Source organism: Andrographis paniculata, unplaced genomic scaffold (genome assembly GCF_009805555.1).
Source record: "Andrographis paniculata isolate CXL003 unplaced genomic scaffold, ASM980555v1 Contig69END, whole genome shotgun sequence".
Lineage (NCBI taxonomy): Eukaryota > Viridiplantae > Streptophyta > Magnoliopsida > Lamiales > Acanthaceae > Andrographis > Andrographis paniculata.
The window spans coordinates 1622698-1641495 of NW_026137605.1; the positions used below are offsets into that span (position 1 = coordinate 1622698).

At 33.3% G+C, this 18798-nt stretch overlaps 1 protein-coding gene across 1 annotated transcript; it reads left to right on the forward strand.

Annotated features, from left to right (window-relative positions):
* The first annotated feature begins 1597 nt into the window (after positions 1-1597).
* LOC127263588 (rRNA biogenesis protein RRP5) lies at positions 1598-18182 on the forward strand. The gene is made up of 40 exons (XM_051292690.1): positions 1598-1938; positions 2631-2842; positions 3121-3264; positions 3400-3573; positions 3778-3877; positions 4184-4302; positions 4384-4506; positions 4595-4666; positions 4978-5070; positions 5309-5422; positions 5504-5626; positions 6246-6431; positions 6526-6600; positions 7252-7388; positions 8353-8487; positions 9044-9189; positions 9359-9424; positions 9773-9879; positions 10056-10136; positions 10233-10307; positions 10394-10495; positions 10848-11016; positions 11103-11251; positions 11585-11668; positions 11766-11866; positions 12632-12785; positions 12910-12984; positions 13083-13233; positions 13406-14003; positions 14526-14586; positions 14790-14935; positions 15005-15188; positions 15514-15612; positions 16107-16489; positions 16567-16743; positions 16864-16960; positions 17088-17243; positions 17329-17559; positions 17649-17732; positions 17811-18182. The coding sequence occupies exons 1-40, from the start codon at positions 1791-1793 to the stop codon at positions 17916-17918; spliced, it is 5739 nt and encodes a 1912-aa protein (XP_051148647.1). The 5' UTR covers positions 1598-1790; the 3' UTR covers positions 17919-18182.
* Positions 18183-18798: the final 616 nt, after the last annotated feature.

The following is an 18798-nucleotide window of genomic DNA, read 5'->3' on the forward strand; positions in this document are numbered from 1 at the left end:
ATTTATATGTTCAAAAAAAAAAGACAAACAAAAAATTCTATTGGACTTTTTAGAATTTTTTTAAAATTTAGAGTATTCGACTTAATTTTTTTTTTTTTAAATTTGATGATATTCAATCGAGACCTTTAAAAGTGTTCTAAAATTTGATTATATTCAATAATGTATAAACTTTAAAAGTATGTAATTTTATTGAATTTTAAAGAAAAGTTATGTATAAAGAAAAGTTTTGATGAATTCTTAAAATATATTATTATTATTACTATAATTATTAATATTATTATAATAATTTCAAAAACTAAGATATAATAGCAGCATTTTTGAATATATATTTTTAATTAAAATTTTAAATTAATTCTTTTATTTTTTTATAAAAAATATCCAAATAAATTTAATTGAAAATGATATAGAGAAAATTTGAATCATAGTTACTTCACAATGAGATATTATTCATCTCCAAATTTATTTTTATAAATTATTATTTCACATTAAATTTGTTAAAGTAATAATACATGTACATATTATAAAATTATGCTAAAATTATAATTTATTAAAACAAAGCAATATATTGAATAATAATATAATAAAAATTTTAAAGATTAATATATAAAAATAGTATTATGCTATAATTATTATATATCACTAATTATATATAATATTTTCTCCGTCTACACACGAAGTAAACATTTAATAATACTAAGTAGTTAAAAATAGTGTAACGATATTTTTGCCCTTGTTTTTTTTTTTTTTTTTTTTAAGTAACGATGTAATGTAAAGTAAGGTATTTGTGGAAAAAAATAAAGTATTTAATGAAATGTTTAAATTGTAATTTAACATAAAAAAAATAAAAATATGTATATTTTTCCAACTGGACGGATGGACGAATGGAGTATATAATGGTAATGGAAATAAAAATAACGAGAATAGAGATAAGAATAATAAATAATTTAATATTTTTCTAAAACTATATTACATTTTTGTATTTTTATTTAATTATTTGAATATTGCTTCATATAAATTTTTATAAATAATAAAAAATTATTTTACAATCTTACCAAATTTATACAAATTCATAAAATGTATAAAAATCTATTTAAATTAATATATAAAATCATCTGACTCTCTAAATCCACGTAAATCTAGAGCTCTGTTTACTTGGGGTGTGTTTGTTTGGGGTTTTGATTTTGAGTTGAGATTTGAATAGTAAAAATTTTGAATTTGAATAGTTATATGATGTGATATAAATAGGTGTTGATGTAATGTTTTAAATGTAAAATTGAGTTTTAGTATAATATAAAAAATAAAAAATAAGTGTTTGTTTTGATTTTTTTGGAGGAAAAATTTTGGATGAATAATAAAATTTTGGTAAAATTCTTCAAACAAACAAACCCTTGTAAGATTTTAACATTGATTTTACTATTATAACTTTATTGTCTTTTCAAAAAAATAAAATTAAAATTTAATTTTACTTTAAAAACATTACCTAAAAAATCCAAACAAATAAATATACACCCTTGTATTAGATATTAGATATTCTAATTCTAATTGAGAGCCCAGCCCAAATCAATCAAGTTCCGCCATAGACATACGAACGTAGTTGCAGGCAGAAACTCAGTCCAACTCACAAACCCTTCAAAAACCCTCTCCCCTGTTCCTCGCCTTCCCGCTGTCCCTCTTCCTTGCCACCCGAGCCGTCAAGCTTACTTCAGAAGCGCCGCCGAGCAACGGTAAACCAGGAGGACTTCTGACAACCGGCCGCCGCGCACTGCGCGACATAATTCTGCTCCCTAGTAATGGCACCGCATTCCAAAAAACCTAAACCTACCAATTTGAAAAAGCTTCCAAGGCCACCCCACAAGCTTGCTATATCCAAGGGAAGTAAATCCCACGCCGCTCAGTTGCCTCTTCAGGTTGAAGACGACGTCCCCGACTTTCCCCGAGGTTGTTCATTTTGTTGGAAGGCTCTCTCTTTATGTCTGTTTCATGCTTCTACATGATGTGCTGCTATCTTTTTACTTTAAGTATCTCAATGGAATGGAAGGAAATCGTACAACTGTTATATCTATATTTTCACTAGCAGGCTTCGAATTTTATCAAGGATAGAATAATACCTTCCCAATCGTGATGTTTGGATGGGAAGTTGCATTTTTTTTTCAAGATTACACAGCTGTTGATTTATTTTATTTTATGTCGATCGACGTTAGTGCTGGCTGGAAAATTACCAGGGCAGGAGTGTGAAAGAAGTGGGTTTTACGTAGCCCTTGTGTGCTAGCTTCTTGATTGCTTACTGAGGATTAGATTTTTCGGGAGTTTGTGAAATAAAGATTGCCCATTCGATGAATGTTTATTCCATCACATTCATTTGTTTTCTATTGTTAATCAACTCCACCAAAGGAAAGTGTAAATTTCTCTTCTATATCCTTTCTTTCGGTCCTTGTCCTTTCATTGAAGGCACGGATTAAACAATGTGGAAAAAAGTGAATGGAAGGGCTTTGTTTCTTTATCAAAATCTGGAAGAGTGAGAAATTTAAAAATCCATGCATTTGGTGATATTGCTATGTAACTAAATTCCTTGTCTAGATCTTTCAGTAAACAATTCGTTCTCATCTAATACGTTTTCTCCACCTTTCTAGGCGGCGAAAGCTCAACAAGTAGAGAAGAGAGAAATGAGGGCAATGCAATAGTACGCAATGAGTTCAACAAAGACAAGCTCTCGCTAAAGAAAATGAAGAAGGAAAAGAGAGTTCATAATAGAGACAAATCTGCAAAGGATGATTTAGGTTCACTCTTTGGAGATGGAATTGTGGGAAAACATCCAAAGTTTGCCAATAAGATCACTCTCAAGGTATGTTTGTTGCATCTATTTCTACTTGGCCAACTTAAGTAAATTATGCTAGGTGGTTATTATGCATTGCTATGTCCTGGATAGCAAAATCTAAAGAGTTTTTGTAACTCTTTGTCCATATGAGTGTGGATACCTTCCATGTGAAGTAAGCGTGATCCGAATCACTTGTCCGCAGTAGGTTTATATTGTGCATATACCATTCACGCAGTTAGATTTTTATTTAGGAAGAAATTAAATTTTGTTTTCAATTTTTTTTTTGCTTTTTTTTTGTTTTTTAGAATGTATCTCCAGGAATGAAGCTATGGGGTGTGATTGATGAAGTTAATGAAAAAGATATAGTAGTTAACCTTCCTGGAGGCTTGCGGGGACTGGTTCGTGCTTGTGATGCCTTTGATCCTATATTGGATGATGAAGTGAAAGGGGTATTGCTCTTTCCTTGGACCATTTCTAATTTTCTTTTGGAATTTCCATTGATGTTCCAAATGCCTTCTTGGGGAAAGATTAGTCTAGATTGGCTATAATGATCAAAATGATGTTGCTTTTCTAACCATTGCCAGGATATGGTTAGCTTCCTCCTTTCAAGACTATATCATGAAGGCCAACTTGTGTCTTGCATTGTTATGCAAGTAGAGGATGATGGAAAAGAAAAAGGAAAACGGAAGATTTGGCTTTCTCTGCAGTTGTCTTTGTTGCATAAGAACTTAATGCTGGATGCTATTCAAGAAGGGATGGTATGTAATGTTTAATGTGCATGATATGATGCCACCAAAGTACCAAACTAATATATGTGGCTGTAGATACAGCATTTGTTTATTTGATCCTCTCTCTCTCTCTCCAACTGTATACATTTTGCTTTTCTTTTATTGAGGAAATCATACATTTTTATTGATGATTTCACATATTCTTAATTAATAAATATATATGCTTGTTTACAGGTATTAAGTGCTTATATGAAGAGCTTTGAAGACCATGGCTGTATACTTCACTTTGGGGTGCCGTCTTTTACTGGATTTATGCCAACTCACAACCTACCTGGTAATTATTAGACCTCTGTTTTTCTTCCAATTTTTAACATTTCCGTCAGCTATAATGTGACTAATTGCATTTACTCTCCATCTTTATGTTAACATGAATGTTGCTCTGAGCTAGTGCACTAAATGGGACTTGTCTGCATAATATATATTTTTTTATCAGCATAATTGTAACAACTAGAGAATCGTTTTGATTTGACTCATGAAAAAGGAGGATCTTGTGAGAATTGAAGCTTTCTTCTATATATGTTAGAGCATTTTTTATTATTATTTTTTTAAATGTAATGTGATTTTAACTTTTTCTTTGCAGAGAGCAGTAAGGTTGAATTATTTGTTGGCCAGCTAACACAAGGAGTCGTAAAGAGTGTGGACAGAGATCGGAGGGTAGTTCATATAAGTTCAGACCCTGATGTTGTCTCAAGATGTGTGGTATGTTTCATTTTATTCTGCACTATATGAAGAACTTCATTTACTTGTTTGGAGGTGATAGGTTGTTACTTATCCTTGCAGACCAAAGAGCTTAAGGGCATTTCAATAGATCTTCTAGTTCCAGGGATGCTTGTTAATGCGCGTGTGCAATCAACACTTGAAAATGGCATCATGCTATCTTTTCTTACATATTTCACCGGAACAGTATGTTGCACCATTTTTTATTGTGATAAAAATGTATGAACATGTTATTTTCAGGTCTTTCTATGATGTGTCTTTGCTGATATTGCAGGTGGACATTTTTAACCTAGATAAAATATTTCCTGGTCCTAACTGGGAGCAGGAGTATGACAAAAATATGAAGGTAGCACCATCGTTTTTTATGTTTGGATTGTATAAAAAATCATGTACTCATACCAGTGTTTATAAGTTCTACTTAACCTGTTATATATAATGGCAGAATATATCCCCGTAGTGTGTGGTTATTTTGGATATCTATATTGCCTTCCAAGTACTTTGTATAATCATGTGCTCCTGTTTTGTGGAAGAGTTTGATTTTGCACAAATTGCATAGTTATTTTAAACTTCATTTGAAGTTTACTATCCAAACTAAATTTCAGTTTTGCTGTTCTGATATTCACTGTGGTCAAACATATATGTTGTTGTTTTATATAGTTCAATGCCCGGGTCTTGTTTATCGATCCTTCAACAAGGGCTATTGGTTTAACGCTGAATCCCCACCTCGTCAGTAATAAAGCTTTAGCATCTGTAAGTTCATTGTACCTCTTTCACCGTCAGTTCTTTCTCTTTATTTTATATATATTTCATAAGGTATACTCTTACCCATCCGCAATCATGTTAGCATGCGTGTTTTGCTTGCATGTGCTCCATTTGTACATGCTTGTCAAAGACCCTTTCTATATCTCATTTCCCTTCAGTTTTTTTGAAGAACTGAAAATGTTAGAATATATGACCAATACCTTCCCCAATATTATACATTGAACAGTTCGTCAAAATAGGTGATATATTTGATCAATCTAAAGTAGTCAGGATCGACAAGGACTCAGGTCTCCTTCTGGAAGTTCCAACTTTGCCTGTTCCAACTGCAACTTATGTAAATGTGAGTTTTTCTTAGTAGCATGCTGGGTTCTTCATCTTTGAACTTCCTTAGTTTCTATTAATCTTGCAATGCGGATTTCAGATGCCAGATGTGGCTGACAAGGAAATTGGAAAATTGAACAAGAAGTTTAAGGAAGGCAGCTGTGTTCGTGTGAGGATACTTGGATATAGACGCTTGGAGGGGCTTGCAATTGGTACATTAAAGGTTATTTTTACATTGATCAATTGTGACTTCTTTTTTTTCTTTCTTTCTTCTTCTTCTTTAATTTTTTTAATTTTTTTTAACTGTTGAGCAGTAGCTTCCCCCAAACAGACTTTTAAGCACAATGCTGTAAGATACTCAGATGAACTAACGAAACTTGCTTACCATAAAGATAGTTTGACAGACATGCAAAATTTTGTGCAACTAATAATTCATGCAAAGAAAGTTTGCTTAATCAATTATTGGACAAAATTGTTGATATTGATTATAGTAATTTGGTTGAATAAATATAGTACATAACTGGGCTTGCTTAATGTTGGGATGGGTTTTAAATAATAAAATCCTAGGGATCTGATGGCTATGAAAATTTTTTGATTAGTAAAAAATGGTACTTTGAGGGTGGTGTGATGGTAGAAAATTAGATGTGAAAACCTGCAGCAATTTATGGTAACAAAGGAAGATTTATACATATTTATATCCTTCAGAAAACAACCTCATGGGGGGTTTGTAATTTTATTTTACAGAAACTCAAATTGCAAATGGTTTCTTTAAATAAGAAGTTCTAAAGAAATTTGTATTGATACCCTTGCCATGCAATTCATTCTTCTTTTCTTTTAAGCAGGCTAGTGCCTTTGAAGGATCAGTTTTTACTCACGCTGATGTGAAACCTGGAATGGTGGTAAAAGGCAAGGTCATTGCTGTTGATACATTTGGTGCTATTTTGCAATTTGCCAGTGGAATGAAAGCGCTGTGCCCCCTACGCCACATGTCAGAGTTTGAAAGAACAAAGCCTAGTAAAAGATTTCAGGTTTTATTATAATATACTCTTCATTTGTCTGGATTCAAATGGTGGTTAGTTTTTCTTTTTAAATATAATTCTCTCATAAATGGACATTTTACAGGTTGGAATTGAGTTAGTATTTCGTGTGCTTGGTAGCAAATCCAAGAGAATCACTGTGACGCACAAGAGAACCCTTGTATGGTCTCCTGCTTCCTGCTTTATTAATATAATCATAAGTTCTCATTCTAATACTTTTCCAATCATGTAGCCTCTTCAATGCCATGTTACTCAGCCTTTGATTTGAACTAATTCTAATTTATATTCCCTCCGTCCCAAACAAGGTGCAATATTTGATTTGAGCACAGGATTTTAGGTGGGTAGTCTTAAGTAGAATAATTTAGAAATTAGGTGGTGTGATGGGGAGAGAAGTGTATATTTCATTTTAAAATCATTTGGGTGATGTGATGAAATAAAGTATGGGGTAGACATTAAGTATAATTAATTATTTCCTTTTGGGATGGAGGGAGTACTATTTTTGTTTTGGTTTTTAATCAACGGTAAAAGATGCTTTGTTTTGGTTTATAATCATATGTATTAAATTCTTGGTCTGATTCATAGTTAATTAGTTATTGATAGTTTTGTTTGTGAGAAAGGAGGAAGATTGTGTCTTAGGATTTGTTTAATTGTGACGAAGACCTAGTCCAATCGGCATGCAAAGAATGTGTTTAACTTAATGAACGACAACACCCCTCGACAAAAGGATGCGCACATTTGAGACTTGAGAGAAGAACCCTGCCTATTTTTTAGCAGTTCGTTTGATTTTCTTAATGTATTTCTTTGGTAATAGGTGAACTCTGACCAAGAGATTCTTAGTTCTTATGCTGATGCAACTGATGGTTTAGTGACTCACGGTTGGATAACAAAGATTGAAAAGCATGGATGCTTTGTTCGGTTCTACAATGGGGTTCAGGGATTTGCCCCCAGGTCAGTTACTTGACACATTTGAATTGAATATCTATGATGCTGTATGTTATGTTATCATTTTCTGAGCAGATCTGAAAGTTCTCTCTAATAGTTCGTGATAATCATCTCAAAGAATTGTTTTTTCAAATGAAGATGAAGCTGTACACAGTTTCTAATAAACTCTAGTATCGTTGACAGATAAACCATAACCACCAGTGATGCAACTTACCTATGCAAAACTGAAAACCAATTAGAAAGCTAAACTATCACGTGTGATTATGGATCAGTTATACAAAGATACAAACTAATATATAGTCAAAGATTGTGTCCTTTGATAGTTCAAAACAAAACATGAGCAACCTACTGCCTATAGATAGATATATGCCTTGTCACAACTAGAGCATTTATAATTTTTTAAGGCCAAACAATATTTCTTGTGATTGGTCATTAGAGTCCCCTTAATGGAAGTCTCCAAAGGAAACTGTTTTTTTTTATCTTCTTCTTATTATTATTATTCTTATTATTATTATTATTATTATGTTAGTAGTATGCTTCTTTACAATGCAAACTTTCATTAATTTAGGACTTCTAAAATTTTAGTGTCAGATTTAACGATACATTTTACTGCTTTTATGACCTGTTTTTACGAAGATTTTTGTGTATTAGGGGGGTTTTGTTTTGTTGTTTTTAATTTGTCCATTATGAGCAAGCATTCCTGGTTCCTAATGCGAAAACCTTTGTCCAATATATGGTACAAACTTTTTTTTTAACATAACAGGAATACTAATGCTGTGGTGGCAGTTTGTGTTTCTTACAAGCGCTATATTGATACCTCAAGTACCCATTGATTTAATAAATCCATAGCTTTGATAGTCAGTTGTTATTAACACAAAATGAGTTGGTCAAGAAATGGGATGGTGACACATTTTTTTGATGGCTTGTTTGATGATATTATTTGATATAAATGAAGCTTTATTTGTTGCAGATCTGAACTTGGTTTAAGCCAAGGTACTGACATAGGTTCCGTGTATCATGTTGAACAAGGAGTCAAATGTCGAGTTGTAAAATGCATACCTGCTTCTCATCGAATAATCCTCAGTTTCAACATTAAACCTACAAGGTTTGCTTCTTTCCAACTTGTGTAAATTTACTTGGTGTTTTATAAGCATCGTAGGTAATGTTTGGGTGCAACAAAATCTCAAAATTATGTTTCTAACTAAACAATTCAATGAACTCCATCTAGTGTTTTATACATCTTTAATCACATGTTTTATAATTCTGCAATGTGTGAAAAATAAATTGAGTTTAGATGATCTGTCAATCAAAAACTGTAAAGATGGTTTCTCTCCTCTTGTACAAAATTCTCTCTTTAATGGGCTTGCATGTGTTTCACTTGGTAATCTCTTGGAAGTTGTCGCAGATGTCTCTGTAGCAGTATTCATTGGTTGGTTCTTTGTTTCCTGTGTTTTAAATTTTAAAATTTTTTGTTCTGCAGTAGATCACGTATCTACTTTTAGATATCAGCTATATCTAAAATGATTATCAATCTGGTTATTTCATTCTGTAGTCAATTTTTGATTGCATGTATGCTTTGTTTTTTGTATATATGTGATGGATGATTCATTTTGAAGATTGTTAAAGTTATGTTTGTCTTTCTCACTAATAAATGTTGGTAGGTCACTAGATGATGAGACCGTGAAACTTGGTAGTCTAGTCTCTGGAGTTGTTGAGCATGTTACACATCATGCAGTAGTCGTGAATGTGAATGCCTCAAGTCACATGAAAGGAACAATCACTCTGGAGCATTTAGCTGACCACCAAGGTATTATTTCCGGCATTATTTGTGTATAGTTTTGTGGTCTTTTGAATTTTCACATGTTATTTTCGTATTCTTTTAATTCTCTTGTCCGAAAGTGATTCTTAGTGTATTGCTTCTAAATTTTCTAGTATTTCACTGTATGTATTTTTTATATTATTTTGAAATGCAACAGGCCTTGCTGCTTTGTTTCTATCTGTCATGAGACCCGGATATTGCTTTGACCAACTATTGGTTCTCGGTAATCTTCAGCTTTTACTTTATATTAATAATCTTGCCAAGAGTGGGTTTCTTTTGCTGTGCCTGTTATGGTAAACTTTCCAAGAAACTGCCTCCTTTTATTCCCTTGTTTCCCGGTTTACCAAAATTATAATATTTAGCATATGCCTAAGTAGAAATAATTGCAGATAAGCTGTAGCATTTGTCTTTTGACGTTGTCCTAAAACAATCTGAAATCCAATGAGTGACACAGTTATATTTAAATGTCTCTGTTGGTTAGATCAGTGGTATATTGTATGTGAAGAGCAGTCATGAACTTGAGTGTGAATGTCCAATTCTTGATTTTCATTCTCAATGTTTAAACCTACAGATTTCGAGGGTAACAGTCTTGTTCTTACCGCCAAGAACTCTCTAGTTAATTCTATTGATCAGCTCCCTGCAGATGTTACCCAAGTCCAAAGGAATTCTGTGGTGCATGTAAGATTTGTTTCTTAGTTTCATTTTTTTTTTTTTAAATTTAATTTTTTAGCCCAAGGACGGTCATGTATTTTCTTGTCTTTTGCTGAAAACTGTTTCATTTCAAACTGAATCTCCATTACTGAAACATGCCTCTTCCTACTCTGATCTTTTATTTGTCTGTAACTTTTTCCCAGGGCTATATTTGTAATATAATTGAAAATGGCTGCTTTGTTCGCTTTCTTGGACGATTAACAGGTTTTTCTCCCAAGAGTAAGGTATACACCAAAACTACTCTCTTTTTTATATACAAATCTATGTATAAACGAGGATATGTCTGTTTATATAATGTTTGGACTCCTGGGTGTATGCAGGCTACTGATGATCGGAGATCAGATCTTTCGAAGGTCTTCTGTGTTGGGCAGTCTGTTCGAAGCAGTATAGTTGACGTAAATTTAACTCTAGAATCCATTTTTTGACATAGAAAACTTAATGTTATCTTTTAAAATGTGTCCTTACATTGGTCCTTTTCAAGGTTTGTGGTGAGACGGGCAGGATAACAGTATCCCTGAAGCAGTCATTGTGCTGTTCAATTAACACATCTTTCATTCAAGAATACTTTGTTTTAGAAGAGAAGGTAGTTGCTGAAGTCTACACATTGCTAAAGTTTCATAATACATTGCTTAAATTGGATATTCCAATTTGTGATTTTTCTTCTCCCCCCCACCCACACACACACACAGCTGTGCTATGTTTTTTGTAATCGTCTCTGTCAAATAACTTTACTATTATCAAGGAGATTGTATTGATAGTAATGTCACTTTTTGTTGTCTTGTTGAGGCTGAATTCTGGATAAAGTATAATTTTTCTACCATTATGGTTCTGTTTATTATTTTCCTTCTCTTAATTTTCTCTAATAACTATATTTCTGGACTTTTTAATAGTTTTCTCTTCATATATTGAGACACTTCACCTTTTTTCTTGATTAGATTGCAAATATGCAAATATCTGACTCAGAAGATCCTGGATTGAGATGGACTGATGAATTTGGTATTCGTAGTACCATTGAAGGGAAAATACATGAAATTAAAGATTTTGGCGCTGTTGTCAGATTTGAGAAATACAATGATGTCTATGGATTTATCTCACATTATCAGAGTAAGGAAGCATACAACATTGAAGGAGCTGTGTGTTATTTTCTTTGTAGAGTCTGAAATTAATTATATAATATATTTTTGTTCCAGTGGTTGGCACCTCGTTGGAAACGAACTCTGTTATCCGAGCTGCAGTTCTTGACATTTCCAAGATTGAACGTCTTGTTGATCTATCTTTGAAGCCAGAGTTTCTGATAAGATCTAATGAGGATGGCTCTGCCTTAAAAACTCTTAAAAAGGTAAGTATTGAATTTTTTTCCTATGTGGAGGCGGTGGATAATTCCTAATTTCCAATTTGTTTTATATGCAAAGGAGGCCTTACTAGCAATATATGTCAATTATCAATGTGAGTGATCTGCTTTGCCATCTGGATAGTTGTTCAATGCCTTTGAAGCCTTTTATTTCCTTATATTACACTGCTGAAGCATGGTTTCTTGGTAATAAGTTTGTGACTAGTTGATTTTGTAAAATCTTGCATATATGTGTATTTTTGTGTATATTAGATATATGACTAACAAAATTTATGTCTTACCTTCCTTTTATGCTTGATCTGTATTCATTTTTAAATGCAGAAGCGCAAACGAGATGCTGATGAGGAGCTGGAGGTGAATCAAATTGTAAATGCATTGGTAGAAGTTGTGAAGGAAAATTATTTGGCAAGTGTTTTCCTGTTTCAAATTGATTGTGTTTAATTCATGGCATCTGAAGTTCAGACATCATTTTTTTAAAGTTTTCACTTCTTTCTGAAAACAGGTCCTATCTCTTCCTGAGTATAATTTTACGATAGGATATGCATCCTTGACTGATTACAACACTCAGAAATTACCACCTAAACCGTATACCCCAGGACAAAGGTAACACTATGGTTGCTTCCTAAATGAATGACTAAAAGCTTTGAGGAAAGCTTGTATGTTTGTCTCTTCAAGTTCAAGCAGTATAACAGTGTTATCTCTCTTAATCAATGGTTTCATAACTGATACAGTGCATGGCAACTATGCCGTTGTGTTTCTTATATTCAGTTAAAAAATTTCAGCATCAGTCAGGTTTAAATCATTGATCAGGCATTCAATGATTGGTTATTTGTTTTACTAGCATTCACATTGAGTGTAAATTCCATGTCTGTTCAGAACTTAAATATTAAGCAACTAATCAAGCTTAACTTATCACAGTATCAGAGTTCAGGAGAATAGTCCTAAATTTGTTGCTGTGGCAGACATGGGGTGTTTGTTAATCAAGTGTTTGAAATAGAACAGCTGTGTGTCAGTCAAAAGTATAACGTATAAAATTTTGTGGTTTGTAGTCTTTACTGTTGTAAATGGTTTTAATATAGTGCATTCAGGAGCTCTTGTATTCCGCATCATTGGTTGAGAAGTGATCCAGGAGCCAATATTTAAAAATATGTCTTATCTTTTAGGTTTCATCACTTTGATTGCTAAGATGATATGCAAGTATTAAAAATGTCTTTCCCGTAAAAGTTTCATGACTTTGATTGCTAAGATGATATACAATTATTTAAAATGTCATTTTGTTTGCAGTTTATTTTACTTGATTATGTGAAAGCCTTCTGGAAGTAATCATATTCTATTATTTGGGTGGTTATGGTTGTATTTCTGGTGTAGTGTTATTGCCACTGTAATGACACTCCCTGCCCCTGAGACAAGTGGAAGGTTATTGTTACTGCTCAAATCATTAAGTGATGGTGTGGAGACATCCAGTTCTAAGCGGGCGAAGAAGAATTCTAGTTATGATGTTGGTATGCTCATTCAGGCAGAGGTGAAGTGTTATTTTGTTTTCCTCAGTTGATTCACGTATCTCTGAATGTAGATTATTTGCTGAGTTTGGTATATCTCCGTGATTCCTTAATACCTAATACCTTACAACTTTCTTTAATTTTCAGATTACTGAAATAAAGCCACTTGAACTCAGAGTGAAATTTGGTTCTAGACTACATGGAAGAATACATATTACAGAGGTTGAGATTATTGGAGCCTTGTTTAGATTATTATTTATTCATCTATTTCGATTGTGTATCGGAGAATGTGAAGTTGTGATTCATATGGTTTTTGACAGGCAACTGATGGTAATTCTGCTGAAAGTCCTTTTGCCAACTACAGAATAGGGCAAACACTGACTGCAAGGATTGTTTCAAAGGGTGGTAAGGCAGGAGATGGTAAAGGAACTTATGGATGGGAATTATCTATAAAACCTTCTTTACTCATAGGTAAGCATTGTATGAATTATTTTCCTGACATGGATGTTTACCATTACTAGACCATGCAGGCATGCATAGACATGTTGATATATGTATATATATATATATATATTTGTCACTTTCTAATTTGGTCTTCTTGCTTGTCTGCTAACAATTCATGCTTGTTTACATTTATTTACAGAGTCTAGTGAAATGGATGGATGCTTAATCTCTGAAGGGTTCAACTGTTCTTATGGACAAAATGTCTGTGGCTATGTGTTCAAGATTGATCCTGAATGGATTTGGCTGACATTGTCTCGAGATGTTAAGGCACGACTGTATATTCTAGACTCTTCTTCTGAGCCCTCTGAACTTACTGGATTTCAGAAGCGGTTTTATGTTGGAAAAGCTCTTTCGGGTTATGTAGTCAGCATGAGTAGGGAAAAGAAGTTGGTGCGTATTGTCCCCCATGCTCCAGCTGATAGTCCTATAGCCCTCGAAGAAAATGATTCTAATGATGGTTTTCCGTGCCATTTAGTTGAAGGAAGCATAGTTGCAGGGAGAATTTCTAAAATTCTTTCTGGTGTTGGTGGATTGCTGATTCAAATTGATCAGCACCGCTATGGTAAGGTTCATTTTACGGAGCTCACTGACTCGTGGGTTTCCAACCCACTTTCTGGTTATCAGGAAGGACAGTTTGTGAAATGTAGAGTTCTGGAAATCAAGCGTGCTTCTAAGGGCACGCTCCATATTGACTTATCACTCAGATTAACTTCAGCTGCGTCACATGGCTTCAGTGCGTAAGTCATGCTTATATAAGATTAATCCATGCTTTATTTTTGACATTTTATGGTTCCATCAAACCTGTTAGGATTGTTGCGGTTCCTTTTACATTTTTGTGGTAAGGGGAATAATATCATTGTAACTTCTTTTGATTTTGTACATTATACAAAGTTGATTATTTAATGCTCACGTAATTAATATGAAGATTTATGGTATCAAAATGAAACCACCCATTCTTGTTGAAATTTTCACAATGTTAATGACATAGTTGTTTAGCTTCACAAACATGTTACTGTTATTTCGATTGCTTGGCTAGCCAAAAATACTTGCTCAAGTTCAATTTGTTTATTATTTTGAGCAAACATTTTGTTCAGTAAACTGCACAAGCACAAGTGAAATATGAGCAAAGAAGCTTTTGCTCCCTGAATTTTGTTTTAACTTTGAGCAATTTATCTTATTTGATACAGCTATTCTTGTTTGTGTATATCTTTTTCTCTGTGTTCCCTTCATATGGTATTGTTAAATTTAACTGTTTGCAGGGATACGTCTAGCCAGCGTATGGAGAATATAGCAGATCTTTATCCGAATATGGTTGTCCAGGTTTGATATCAAGTTATCCTGTCAATTGTCATATATCATTCCATGAAAAATTAAATGCCAGTTGTTTATTACTTTCTATTGTTCACTACATGACTAATCTGCAAATAATGCAGAAATGTAAATATAATTTTACCAAATAACCATTCTATTTCTGGTTATTTCAGCATATGATTTTATTAACTCCCATGAATTGATTACTCCAGGGCTATGTTAAAAGCATTACTTCGAAGGGATGTTTTATCATGCTTTCACGGAAGATAGATGCAAAGGTTCTCCTTTGTAATCTGTCTGATAGCTTTGTCGAAAATCTGGAAAGTGAGTTTCCAGTTGGGAAACTTGTGATTGGCAGGCAAGTCTATCTATGGAACATTTCCTTTTGTTTCAAGTATACAGCAGTTAACAGTTCTTTTGAATGTAGGGTCTTATCTGTTGAGCCCCTCTCAAAGCGTGTTGAAGTTTCTCTTAAGACTTCAAGTGCAGCAAGTGGACAACAATTAGACCCCTTTCTGTTAAACCAGATTACACTTGGAGATACTATTGCTGGGCGAGTCAAGCGGATCGAGTCTTTTGGTTTATTTATATCCATAGACAACACAAATGTGGTAATTGAGTCAACTCAATTTCCCTAACTTGATCTCAATATCCTATACATCTTGTTTAGCATTACGAATCCCGGAGCATCTGCTATGTTAGCATTTCTTGTTTGTGGCTATATCGAGCAGCTAACTGATGCTTGTGAAAATGATCTAATTATAAATTGGTTTAACCACCATTTGAATCACTGTTATGTGGCTCCATTAACAGCTTGTTGAGTAAATATCTTTTGTGTGTTCACTTATTCCATACAATGTGAGGTTAAAATTGAAGCCTTTTCAGTTTCTTACTGAGCAGCATGTGATTAAACTAAACTTGGATGCTTATGCCTAGGTTGGGTTATGCCATATATCAGAGCTTTCTGATGATCATGTGGGTGATATAATGACAAAGTTCAAAGTAGGTGAAAGCGTGAAAGCAAAAGTTTTGAAGGTTAGTCCACATATTACTGAAATAACATTGTTTATGTCAACATATGAAAAGTGTCTAGGCTGTTTATTTTTTTATGTTTTATTTTCTATGCTTTAGTGGAAAGGAAATTTTATTGTTAAGAAATGCTCAAAACTTCCTTTTGACAATTTTATGTCTTTCTGAGAGCCTATTGATCTTGTCAAACATGAATTATTGTAGCAATTTATATTCTTCAATGATTGAGCCCCAAGTTGTTCAAAATTTTATGCAAGTCTTATAGGTCAGTTGGTTATTGGGATGAAGCAACTTTTTTCTTTTTTTTTGGCTTTTACTTTAGAGTTAAAAGGAATTTTTATTTAAGAGAGAATAAAATACAGGATAGAATCCCGAAAACATAGTAGCTAGTACAATCAGCGAGATAGCTCTGGTCTTCCTTTTGCACAATAATTCATGGCTTTTATTATGTATTTCAAGCAACAATAACTCTTGGCTTATGTTTATAATTTTCTTTCTAGGTTGATAAAAATAGGAATAGAGTGTCCCTTGGGATGAAAAAATCATATTTCAAAGATGAAGAATCATTGGAAATACCTTCACAACAGAATCATGATTCCGCTAATGGCGCAGATGATTCTGCTATATTAGCTGATCCAACCATGCCACTACTGCATAGCCCTGCTTATGTTGAGAGCACTCAAAATGAATCTGAAAGTCATCATAGTATACTGGCGGAAGCGGAATCCAGGGCTCTTGTTCCACCACTTCAAGTTCAGCTTGATGACTTAGAAAGTATAGATAATGAAGGTGATGTTGGTCAGGCTGTTCAAAATTATACGAATGCAGATACAGATGAGGAGAAGAACCAAAAGAAGGTCAAAAAGAAAGCTAGGGAGGAGAAGTAAGGCATTGCATATTATTGCAACATTTTTGCATAGAAGCTAAACTTGATTCCGTACTGCCTATATTTTGGTACAGGGAACTAGAAATAAGTGCTGCTGAAGAGAGGCTGCTTGAGAAAGCAACCCCAAGGACTGAAGAAGAGTTTGAAAAACTTATTCGAGGCTCCCCAAATAGCAGTTTTTTATGGATAAAATACATGGCGTTTATGCTCTCTTTAGCTAATGTTGACAAGGCACGGTCAATTGCTGAAAGGTACATAATATTGGCCTTTAGAAGAATCAATATCTTGTACTGATAATTAGAAATCTCCGTTAGTGCATTTGTGTTCCCCTGCATCACAATGATCCACTCAACTCTATTTTGATATGTTAGGGCTTTGAGAACAATAAATATTCGAGAGGAGACTGAGAAGCTGAATATCTGGGTTGCTTATTTCAATTTGGAAAATGAATTCGGTAGCCCTTCTGAGGTAAGTATAAAAATGCCCTTTAGAAACACCCGCTTTTTTGTTGGATGTGGTTATTCTTTGCACTAGTTTGAAGAGAAAATATATATATAATTAGTTGAAGGTAATTTTAATTTACCTCCATTTTCAGGAAGCGGTTACAAAAATATTTCAACGAGCATTGCAGTACTGCAATCCCAAAAAGGTTTATCTTGCACTTCTGGGAATGTACGAGAGGACGGAACAACATAAATTGGCAGATGAGCTTCTTGACAAAATGTGTAGAAAGTTCAAGCATTCGTGCAAGGTACTCCATTATACGACTTCCCATTTAAATATCCCCACCTCATATCCTTGTGCTGTTGTCGATTATGCTGTCATTGGCCATGCAGATATGGTTGAGAAAGATTCAATCCCTTTTGAAGCAAAACAATGATGGGGTTCAGTCTGTTGTAAACCGCGCTCTTCTAAGCCTTCCCCGACACAAGCATATAAAGTTTATATCACAAACAGCTCTGCTAGAGTTCAAGTGTGGAGTTCCGGACAGGGGGAGGTCCATGTTCGAGGGGATACTCAGGGAGTATCCCAAGAGGACAGATCTGTGGAGCGTTTATCTGGATCAAGTACTTCATCCTCCTCTTCGTAAATTTGTGCTTTCTTGTTCCCATGTGCAATGATGATGCTATTGTTTTGGGTTGTGAAATTATTGCAGGAGATCCGGCTTGGCGATATGGATACGATACGTGCATTGTTTGAGAGAGCAATTAGTTTGAGCCTTCCCCCGAAGAAGATGAAGGTTTGTATTGTATATTTGTGTTGTTATCGTTTACTAGGGTTTGTCTATTGACTTGAGAATTGTATTGGATGAATGCAGTTCTTATTCAAGAAGTATCTTGAGTATGAGAAGGGTGTTGGGGACGAGGATCGTATTAAAGATGTGATGAAGAAGGCCATGGATTACGTGGAGACCACTCTTGCTTGAGGATTTTTTGTTGGATAGATATGCCTAATTAAAAAGGTTTGCCAATATTTTATTTTATTTTTATTTTTATTAATTTTATGACGTGTGAATCGGCAGCCGCCGAACTTAATTTTGATAATTTATAAAGAGGTTTTGAAGTAAGAACTCACTCTGTTTGTGTGTCTGTCTATCTGTATGTCCTCGCAATATTTTATTTATATGACAATTAATTCTTCACCATTATTTGTAGCTTGTAAGCAAGCTTTATAAATTTTATTCATGAGTTTGGTGTTTGTCTGGGTTTTGGATTTTTAGTAGAATATTTGAATTAAAATAGTTCCTACATGTAAATAGACATGTTTTGAATAAAAAATTGCTTTTAGTAAAATATAAAAAAGTAAAATAGTGTTAGATTTGATACTTTCTTTCGTTCTTTTGAAAAATATACATATTTTTATTTTAGAACGCATAATTACAAAAAAAATAAAAAAATAAATATTTTATTAAATATTTTATTTTTTTCATAAATACTTTTTTAATGTGATATAAGTAGGTGTTGATGTGATGTTTTAAATGTACATTTAAAATCTAACTTCCAAACAAACACACTCCTTAAATGGTAAATTTAGGGATTGTTGTTTTCTAATTTCAAATTATATAGAGAATTATAGTAATATAAAAAAAAAATATATATATATGTTATGGATATGTTAAAATAGTGAAATAAATTAAAATTATTATTCATATTATTTACTATATATTCTCACCACATATTAAAAATATTATTTTTTATATTATTAATAATTATTCCTCATTAATATAATAAATACAAACATATAAGGATTAAAAGAAATAGTAGTTCAATATTGTTTTTAACTATTACTAGTATTTTAAAATTAAA

Bases quoted from the DNA above. Each gene is read 5' to 3' on its own strand.
- LOC127263588 (XM_051292690.1), top strand. From the start codon at position 1,791: ATGGCACCGCATTCCAAAAAACCTAAACCTACCAATTTGAAAAAGCTT. The intron at 5,423-5,503 runs GTGAGTTTTTCT...TGCGGATTTCAG, and splicing joins CAACTGCAACTTATGTAAAT to ATGCCAGATGTGGCTGACAA. The intron at 13,234-13,405 runs GTAAGCATTGTA...ATTTATTTACAG, and splicing joins AAAACCTTCTTTACTCATAG to AGTCTAGTGAAATGGATGGA.